The sequence below is a fragment of the Doryrhamphus excisus genome, chromosome 21, assembly GCF_030265055.1.
Source record: "Doryrhamphus excisus isolate RoL2022-K1 chromosome 21, RoL_Dexc_1.0, whole genome shotgun sequence".
NCBI classification, from domain to species: domain Eukaryota; kingdom Metazoa; phylum Chordata; class Actinopteri; order Syngnathiformes; family Syngnathidae; genus Doryrhamphus; species Doryrhamphus excisus.
The window spans coordinates 6546866-6557487 of NC_080486.1; the positions used below are offsets into that span (position 1 = coordinate 6546866).

A 10622-nucleotide genomic window follows, 5' to 3' on the forward strand; every position below is an offset into this window, starting at 1 on the left:
ATTATATTCCCAACGACTAAAGTCAGTGAAATCCATTTCATGTTGACATACTATAATATATAGTATATTACCTTGGCAAACTGGATAGCAAAGACCTTTTTGTATTTAAGGTCCATTAGGAGGCTATTCATTAGCAGCTGGTGGTAGATGTTCCTTGCGCCTTCACAGGGGATGAAAAAAACAACACTTATACTTAAAACTGTTCCTGGGAAAGGTAAAGCAAATAACCTTGGGACACCAGCAGGTGACTCCCAGTTGTTCACAAATCTGATAAAAAGAGTTAAGTGTCATAAAATTGAAAAAAAAAAATAAATTAAAAACCTTTCCACATCTTGGAGTCATTGAGCATCAAACGGTCAACAAGTGATGAATTTTCTCCTTCTGGACCTTCCTCCAGTCCCACCTGACAGAGGATCCTTCTCAACCCATCTGAAACACACGCATACATACTTTGTTTATCGTGCTATGTTTTTCTCAAAACCGGAATCCAACAAAAACCAAGGTACCACTGTACATAAAAGCACATGCATCAGTCAAATCAAGACATACCTGAATACTGGATGATTTGTCCCAACCAGCTGAGAGCTTTCAGTGCGAAACACTGGTGAGCGACAACAGATGAGTGCATCACCTGAACTCTTAGAGGCTTTGATTGGCGGCTGGTGTTCCTCTGTAGAGTTGGCAAATTTGCAAAACTTAAACAACAGGTCGGTTGTCAACTGTGTAGATGAAAAATCCTGAAACTTACTACTATTACAGTCTTGGCTTGTTCACAAAAAAGAAAATCTCCATATCGAACTGACTTTCTGCCCTGTAAATAAAAATAAAATACATTTTGGCATTAATAGTGCAATTCCAGTGGTTGTTACCACTACTAGTGCCACTAATACACTCCCCATAAATCACAGATGTCTTTTTAACTACATATATAAAACAGCACACAAAAGGTCTGAATGAGAGTATGCTATAAAGAGCCCCAAGTAAGATTTTAGTAGATTTATATCTGCATGAAACATTACAATCATTACAATTAAAAGACAAGGTAAAATCTCAACACTACATCCTCACTAGACAACCCGTGAATAGCGGACAAAAAACAAATAATTGAGACGCCCATAAAAATCTATACTGACACAAACCAACAGGATGTCGTCAGACAAATGCCTTCCTCACTCACAGTGGCCCCAAAACTGTATACTGTTGTATAAAAACTTATGTCTCTCAAAGCATACTGGCATTTTCCTGTTGGGGAAGTGTGTGTGGGCTTTCCTGCATGCCTTTCGGATTATTATGAATTTGCATGTCTATTAGCCTGTAAGTGTCTATTTCGAGTCAACGTGGCACAGTTACATTGTGTGTTCCATATGTTACTTGCATTATTTATATAGACATTTGGGTTGATATGCTCCTGTTGGTTTGTGGTGCGTCAATAAATTTTAGGAATAGAAATGTTTGTAATAAAAAACTGTTGTAATAAAAAGTGGGTTTAAAGCAATCCTCGGGTATGAGTGTGTGTCACAAGCTCTCAGGTAAACAAAAGGAATACTGACATCTCTGTCCACAGTGGTGGCAAAGCTGACTGCTTCTTTCTGGCTGCAGTTGACGGCCTTCTGCAGGGTGTAGATCACCTGTTCATAGGTGTGGACTTCATCATTGAACAGCATGCAGTAGTAATTGTCTCCTCTTACACTGGACACAGACAAAAACAGAAAATACAAAAGGTGGAGGATAAAAGTAATATTCATAAACTACAACACTGAACACATATTCACTTCTTATGAACATATTTTGAGTTTTTTCGCACATCTGTATTACAGGTTTTTCCCAAACACAAGATGAAACGGATTTCAGGCTAAAGAATCCCGTTTGTATAAGATGTGTCCTCCTTTGACATAAATAGGAGTCTTGATACTTCGGGTTAGGTAAGCAATAATTATGGTCTAAGTAAATAACACAGTTAACATGCACATTCAGATCTGTGTGTACATACGGTGGCTCCAGGCCTTCTGGTAGTTGATCCTCTTGAGTCCAAGTCAGCATATCCACAGCATACTTTAAGATGATGGAAAAAATGCTACAACTGCGGGCAACCAAGTCAACCTGTAGCTGGGCTACAGGGTCCTGAGTGGAACAAACATTTGTTAAATACTGCAAAAATATGGATCGAGGGCAGAAAAATGTGTCATAATGATACACAGTGGGAGGAGTAAATACATCAATTGCAATACATCATCGGGCAATTTTGCCCAGTATTTCAGAAACTGGTGTAGCTTGGCTGACTTGTCTAATGGGACTTCAGCCTACATCGCTACAAAATCCTCAATAAACTGTAATGCCCATGCTCGTTAACTCATTCACTGCCAGCCATTTTCAGAGAAGAGAGCTACGTACTGCCAGAGTTTTCGGGCATTTTTGTTGAACTTTTAAGACACACAGAATATTGAGTTATAGCACGACATAAATCATCTAAACAATAGATCAACTAAGAAAATAATCATCAATTGCATGTCTGCCTCACAGTAGGTCAGTAATTGTTCAGATTATTATTTGCATGGTACCTTCTTTTTGAGTCGGTTTCATGTGGAACAGTATGCTGCAACATTTTATTCTGGCCACTGGGATACAACTTTACTTTTACAGCTACAACTACAAGAAAACACCAACTTTCTCACCTCTTCTGAGTCTTTGTTGGTGGTTGGTGTATGTTTGTGGCAGTAAGGACCCTTCTTCCAGGCTTCAGTGTCACCGCAGTCACAGAAACCCCCACCTCCGGACGTGGTCATCTGCAAGTGCATACACACACACACACACACACACACAGTTAGGTGTGTCACCTGCAGAAGACAAGCAGCTGTCGGCTATCGGGTGTCACTTTGCTTTGCATTTTGACCTCTGAGCTGAGGCAATCCTCCATAGGAAAGGCTGAATTTGTTTTGCCTAACAATACGGAGTCCGACTGACAGACCGTCAAGATGTGAAATTGACAGCACACCATCTGGAGCAACTAGCAAGTGTTCTCCTGCGAGTAACTTGACAAGTTAAAGAAAACAGGGAAGCAACACCATCAAATTGCCAAGCAGCCACTTTAGTCCTCAGCTGCGCCACTCCCTGTTTTGTTGTAAGAGACAACAGCCAACAGGGTGGTTAATGGGATGGTGCACCGTTGTGCTCAGTCTAAGATAACAGTGCATCCCAAAGTAGAACATACCCGTCACACCTACAGGCTGTGACATCATCACAACAGAAGGTGCGACAGAGAATGTCAGCCTGTAGTATCATGATGGTTTGTATCACGTGTCAGTCACATCAAGCAGCTGCTTAGACCGACACGCCTATCCAATTTGCAAAAGCCATCAGGCAGCTTTCCTTCTACACAATGGACTTTTCTCTTTTGTTACTGTGTGAGTGTTTTTGTGTGTGTGTGTGCATGTGTGTATACTCACTCTGTATCGATGGTCTTTATGAACACTTCCCAAGAAACACTGCATGCACAAAACACAGGTGGGGTCTGCTGCACAATCCCTAAACACACACAAAAACACATACAGTTGCAATCAGAAATTCATGTAGAATCATGGGTCTAAAATCTGAATTTATTTTATTTTTTTTAGAATTTATACGTACCGAGTCAAATATATGCATGCATCCCCTCAAATATTTGGTTACATGTCCCTTAGTCGGCCACCCTCACGCCATGCCGATGTAAAAACGGCTTCATTTTTGACAGTGACTATGTATACGTGCACACAATTGTCTGTTTTTACCAGTTATTAGCTCTAATTCGATTGTTGATTTAGTAATAATAATGCCTCATGCTAGTAGCTAAGCCTTACTGCTAGAAGCTGGCTGGTTTAAGAGATAGCAAACAGTAGCTCTTAATGCGGTCTGTAATGTTTTAATGAGTGTTTAAATGACATTGCCAGTCCACAGCCTAGAGACCCTCTTTTGTCTTTAAAGTTTTCCTTTTTGTGTGTGTGTCCCGTCCAGCCATTGGGGCAGATAGTATTGTTGATCTAAATGCCCTGACATGCTAAACAGATTTGCTCTGTGTCAGGAAAGGTGTAAGCTACAACTTCCCTGTACTATGAAATTTTATTTGCGGTTATTTGATGTTTTTGTTATGCAAATTTGGAGTGGCCGGACCGGAGCAAGAAGAAACACAGACAAGAAGAAGAAGAGAAACTGGGGTGGGGGGTGGAGACAGTAGAGAGAGAGACAAAAACAGCAGCAACAACAATTCCCATAACAACAACAGTGACAAACAGGACTGCATCAGTTAAATGTCACTGCTTGACATCATCATTACTGTAATAATAGCATACCAATAACAAAGATATCAAGGATAAGATGGTATATTGTGTAGAGAAGCACCCATGTGCTGTGAGTGCGCATATGGAGGTGTGTACCTCTGTTGGTGTGCATATTCATATATGTGTGTGTAAGTGTGCTCATATGCGTGAATGCGTGTGTGTGAATGTGTAATTGTCAATCAGATCGGTTAAGCGGTGTACATTGCTGAGTGTCTCCCCTTGATAAATCCTGATTGATTGGGATGTATTGTAAGAGGGGTAACTTTTCTAACCAGTCTTCTAGCTAATACTTTGCATATTATTTTAAGATCCGCATTAACAAGTGAACAATGACTAGAAAGTAACATTGAGTCCTTTTCTGGTTTTAGCAGGAGACTGATTGTAGCAGAGTTCATATATGGGGGTAGGCGTGCATTTTCTTTTATTTCCTAAACCATTTTAAAAAATACAGTGGCTAGCACTGACCAGAATGCTTTATAAAATTTGGCAGGGAATCCGTCCGGTCCTGGTGCTTTGTTATTTGGCATTTGCTGTAGAGCATCATAAAGATATGTTAGTGAAATGGGTAAGTCCAGGGTTATCACCTGATCTTCTTCTAATTTTGGTAATTCTATGGTGCTAAGAAATGTTTCAATGTCTGGAACAAAAGGGTTAATCTGAGGTGTGTATAGTTTTTTATAAAAGTCCCTAAAAACTGAATTAATTTCCTCCGGAAGGTGAGATATGTTACCTTCTGAGTTTCTAATGGAAGTTTTAGTTGGTTAGCTAAGTATGTTCCAGATTTATTGGCATGTTCGAACTTCTCCAAAGTCCTTGCAATTGGAACTGAATTTCCTTAGCAGTAATTTCTTTTAAATGTAATTTCAAAAGTTATTCAGAGTATTCTCATCTTGTGAATCTGCATACGCAGTTTCAAGGAGTTAGATTTTTTTCTCCAATTCCAATTTAAAGTTTTCTGTTTGGGAACACTTAACCTTCCCTTTGTAATACAAAAGCTGGCAAGACACGTCGATAAGCCCAAAGCAGTGTGCCACCATTGTTCATGTACAGATGCGGAACACGGCTCCATGCTATTAATGCTGCACGTCAACGAGAAACTTGAACTAAAATAAAAATAATAATTCAAAATGGTTTACTAGATTTATTAGATCACTATTAATTAGATATATTATTTGATATTGCACAAACTTTCTTTGTCACCTATAACATGTTGTTTTGTTCAGATAGCGTAGCACGATGTGGTATGAAAAAGTTTGGGCAACCCTGATCTTTTTCAAGATTTTCCTTTTAAATCATTGGTTGTTGGGATCAGCCATTTCATATAAATATATCATATAGCAGATGGACACGATGGTGATTTACTGAAAGTGTACAATAATTATTTAAACAACAGTAGACAGGTGCATAAATTTGGGCACCCCAACAAAAAAAATACATAAATATTTAGTAGAGCCTCCTTTTGCAGAAATGCTTCCTATAGCTTTCAATGAAGGTCTGGAATCTGGTTTAAGATATTTTTGACCATTTCCCTTTCCAAAACATCTCCAGTTGAGTCAGGTTTGATGGTTTCCAAGCATGGACAGTCCACTTTAAATCACACCACAGATTTTCAATAATATTTAGGTCTGGGGATTGAGATGGCCATTCCAGAACGTTGTACTTGTTCCTCTGTATGAATGCCTTAGTAGAATTTAAGCAGTGTTTAGGGTCATTGTCTTGTTGGAAGTATCCAGCCCCGGAGCAACTTCAACTTTATCACTGATTCTTGAACACTGTTGGCAAGAATCTGCTCATACTGACTAGAACCCATCCCACCTTCAACTTGAACAAGATTTCCAGTACCTAAACTGGCCACAGCACGATGGAACCACCACCAAATGTTACTGTGGGTAGGTAGCAAGCGTTTGTCTTGAAATGCTGTGTTCTTCATCCGCCATTCATATCGCCCCTTGTAATGTCCAAATAACTCAATTTTAGTTTCATCAGCAGCAAGATCACGTTGTAGGTCTTTGGAGCTGGTCTGTGGGTTAGTTTGACTGTTCTCAACATCCTTGGCCTCTGCTGATCTGAGATTTTTCTTGGCCTGCCTCTCCAGGCCTGTGGTCTTCCATTTCCTCACTATGTTCCTCAAAGTGGAACATGACAGCTGGAATCTCTGAGATAGCTATTTGTATCCTTCCCCTAGACAAGGGGTTGGCAACCTGTTTTATCAAAAGAGCATTCATGTACATGTATGTGTATATATATATATATATATATATATATATATATATATATATATATATATATTTATTGTCCATAGGTATGAATGTGAGTGTGAATGGTTGTTTGTCTATATGTGCTCTATGATTGGCTGGCGACCAGTCCAGGGCTCTCGCCCGGAGACAGCTGGGATAGGCTCCAGACCCCCGCGAACCTTGTGAGGATAAGCGGTAGAAAATGAATGAATGAATAAATAAATATATATATTTTTTTTTTTTTATGGTTAGTTTACCGTATCGAGGGAAGACAATGTAACATCCCAACCCCTCCATTCCTCAAGCTCATTGAATCACTAGTCAGAACTCAGCCAGGATTCATTCAGAGTCTCAAAGAAAGTTAGATTAAAAAAATCATTACAAAGATGACTATTTTATATATACAAAAATACTTGAGCATTGCAAAGGGAGCCACAACAGTACCAGTACCAACATTACCTGAAGAGCCACATGAACCGTGGGTTGCTGACCCCTGCTCTAGACCAACGTTGAACAAGAGAAGATGCTACTTGCAACTGGCCACCTAAAACACCCTTTCCCCTGATTGGCTTGTGTGTGCAGGTCAAGGGTCAATGAGCATACCAAAAAAATAGTTCCAAAAATTTGTGTTAAAAGGTATTCAAATCAATAAAACAACAAGGGTGCCCAAATTTATGCACCTGCTTCTACTATTGTTTAAATAATTATTGCACACTTTCTGTAAATACTATAAACTTAATTTCACTTCTCACACATCAGTGTGTTTGTTTGTTATATATTTAACTGAAATTGCTGATACACACAACCAGTGATTTATTAAGGAAAATCTTGAAAATCACCAGGGGTGCCCAAACATTTTCATAACACTGTATATTGAAGGATATTGGTTTGGTTTTAGCATCAGTTATGTAGAAAATATATGAAAACAACCCCACACATCCATTAGTTTTTCTGTATGCTACATTTATATTGTGTATTGTAATTTTTTATTTGAGAGTTTTATAGTATTGGAGAATTACCTGCTTGCATTTTGAATTATTTTATGTTTGCAATCTTTCCTTGTCAGTTACAGTATAGATGATAAAAATCAATAGAATCAAATGACCGGTCAGCTACATCAATCATTAGACTAGAACCCCTGAGCTGCTGCACATGACGTGCATTTTAACATATGCTCAACAGCATTTTTCTTCAACATATCTTGATGTGACAACGACACTGACTGCTTGAAATAATGCCTAATAATGTTGAACATCATTTTACTCTTCTTTTATTGGGTTCAACTGGCAAACTAATCATGACAGTAGCTCCACATTGATATCACTAATCCAAAGAGCCCCAAGACAATGCCATCCATGAATTTCATTGAAAAACAAAACATTTTATGTTCATGATACTAAAATCTGATTTCCTATCCTGACAGTGTAGCATGCACACCACCATTTTAAAAGGTGCTGTCTGCCTTGGTTAGGTACTGCATGGGGGCGCTAAACCTCCAAAAATGTATATTCTTTTGCCGACGCTGCAAGCCCATTTGGCTACTAACACTGGCTACTACTGTATGTACTGTATAAGCCTATCACAACCAATGCTGGACTGCTGTTGCACATAGACAATTAGCTCTGAGTGAAAGGCATGCACGCAAATCTTCTTGTTCGGGTCAAACTAGATCTTTACAAATTTTTACTTCAAACTGTGACAAATAGACTATCTGTTCTTTTAAACCACTACTGGCAACATATGTTAGCTGGTGGTGGTGGTAAGTATTGGGTCACAAAAAGTTTGGAGCAAAAGAGGGACAGCAATTTTAAGTTTTGCCGCAACTTGCAGTGTCAGTGATGACATTGGGATGTATATATTGCAGACAGGATTTGTTTTAAGTTTCCTCTTAGTGTAATAGGTATAACTTATTGGAGTAAGTGTGTGCGTTACCTGCAGGAGTATGTGGGCTCGCCCACCTTGAACACGTGCCCGCACAGTGGTGACGGCTGATTGTTCTCCTGCAGCTGAACAAGCCCTGTGGATGGATCCTCACCCAGTAGCAGCCACTCCAGGGGAGCCAGGAGGAGCAGCTGACAGGCCAACTCCTCCCTCTGCTCCTCTCTCTGCTCCTCCCTGCTGCTGCATCCGCTGGGCCCCAAGCAAAGGATTTTGGGTACATAATCTGCCAAGTGACGATAGAGTTCCGCCTGAAGGTCTGCTGCTGCCAACCATCGCTGAAAACAAGAATGATGAGATGAGTTTTTCTATAAATAGAAGAATAAAGGTTATCAAATGATCCATATTAGTTAGTTACGTTGGTAAATTTGAATAGTGACAACAGGTAAATGTAGTTTTTAGGACAAGTGCAATGGGTACTAGGCAATGTTCCCTCTAGCTGCAATTTTATTCAAGGACTCCAAAAGTAGAAACCGTAGTTAGAAAAGTAGTGTGTTGCACATATTGTTGAAGAATGCAATACTGTACTGTGCTGCATGTTAGGTACAGTAACTCTAGCAGCAGATTGAGCTGACGGAGCAGAGACTAATCAGCTCTGCCAGTCTTTGTGTCAACCGTTGAAACACTGAAAGGGGCAGTTGCATTTGTGTGTTTCAGTTAGGTTGACACAACATTTTTTTCAATGACAGGCTGTTTTGTCCATAATGGAATTCACTACATTTTAATCCCAGTGACAAATGTGTCAAGAGTTCTAAATTACCACATTTAATCTGAAAAAATACTGTTAAAAAAACAACATATTAATACTCAGACCATCAAGGATGGTCATCATCCCGCATATTTTCACCAAGCTAAATTGACCATGCACACGCCAACTGTATAATCGATCAAACATGCACTGCCCACCAACATCCTCACTGCCTTGTTTACATCAATAGTGATACGATTGTGCAATGATCTCATTAACCTAAATGGTTCTCAACTGAAACAAAACAGCACAAAATGGTGCGCGTTTACAGTGTTGCACGCTGTGGTCCTGCTTGTAATGCACAAGAAGCGGTGATGAGCAGTGTTGACGTATTACGATGTAAAAGGATGGCTACCATTTAAACTAACACAAGTCGTGCAGCCTGTCATATCCATTATTTTACACAACTCAAATATGACCCCCTACAATAGTATAAATACAATTCATAACTGTGTGGGTAGGTATTATTTCTTAACAGAGACGTAGTAGTGTATTAGTCTGTTTTTATCCAAGACTACGACATCCTGGAGGAACTGAATAATATTACACTGTAAGGCAGCAGCTTTTAAACCATTATATAGCTCCTTATTATTAAGAAATGGCAGGTGGAGAACAGCAATGCAGGTGCTTTCATTGGCACCCACAGTTAGTGATATTGTTTTGCATACTAATTTTACACCAATACCTTCTTAGATACTTGGAAAAATAAAACCTTAATTAGACCACACAAAAAATACAGCGTTAAACAATCTTAGTATCATTTTTATGACACACTTTGTAGGAACGGTTAATATGGTAAAATGGGGTTGTGAGCACATAAAGCAACACATTTGTATGGTGTACATGACAGTATATGATGATAAAGTACATGGCAGTACATGATGATAAACAACCATCTGTGGTGTTTGTAGAGGTGCAAAAAACGTTCATTTTCACGTTTTAAACAGTATAAACGTGTCGGTTCAATCGACGGTTGGTGTAAAAATTCCAAGTATAGGTTGACACACTGATCAGTCGTTTCTGACATCCAAATGTTGTCTATACATCACTGCCAGTAACCTGGCTACTGTTAGCATTAGCTTAAGGTAGCCAAGCGAAAGGCAGATTAATCCCACAAATACCATGTTTAGCAGGTCAAAAAGCTCACACTGACGCATTGGTGGACGGAATGACTATCACAGGGACTGGCAGCTTGTAAAGACGCTTACCGACGCGGTGTCTTTGGCGGAGAAATGTACGAATTCCGAACATAAATCGGACGGTGGGTTTCTACTACCAGGCTCGGCTTCAGCCATCTTTACTGCCACAGTGTAGTTGAGCTAAGAGAAAGAACCCGGAATCGGAAGTCATTCCTATTTAGGGGCGGGGCCTCAAAGTGAATGGGCGGAG

At 39.6% G+C, this 10622-nt stretch overlaps 1 protein-coding gene across 1 annotated transcript in view; it reads right to left on the reverse strand.

Annotated features, from left to right (window-relative positions):
- ubr2 (ubiquitin protein ligase E3 component n-recognin 2) overlaps positions 1 to 10566 on the reverse strand; it is a 33396-nt gene extending 22830 nt beyond the window's left edge. The window contains exons 1-10 of the mRNA XM_058060273.1: positions 10442 to 10566; positions 8480 to 8763; positions 3444 to 3522; positions 2673 to 2783; positions 1991 to 2121; positions 1551 to 1689; positions 749 to 811; positions 550 to 670; positions 322 to 429; positions 72 to 160 (exon numbers count right to left, since the gene is read on the reverse strand). Coding sequence (XP_057916256.1) covers positions 72 to 160; positions 322 to 429; positions 550 to 670; positions 749 to 811; positions 1551 to 1689; positions 1991 to 2121; positions 2673 to 2783; positions 3444 to 3522; positions 8480 to 8763; positions 10442 to 10528 — 1212 coding nt within the window. The 5' untranslated portion in view covers positions 10529 to 10566. The remainder of the gene's footprint in view (positions 1 to 71; positions 161 to 321; positions 430 to 549; positions 671 to 748; positions 812 to 1550; positions 1690 to 1990; positions 2122 to 2672; positions 2784 to 3443; positions 3523 to 8479; positions 8764 to 10441) is intronic.
- Positions 10567 to 10622: the final 56 nt, after the last annotated feature.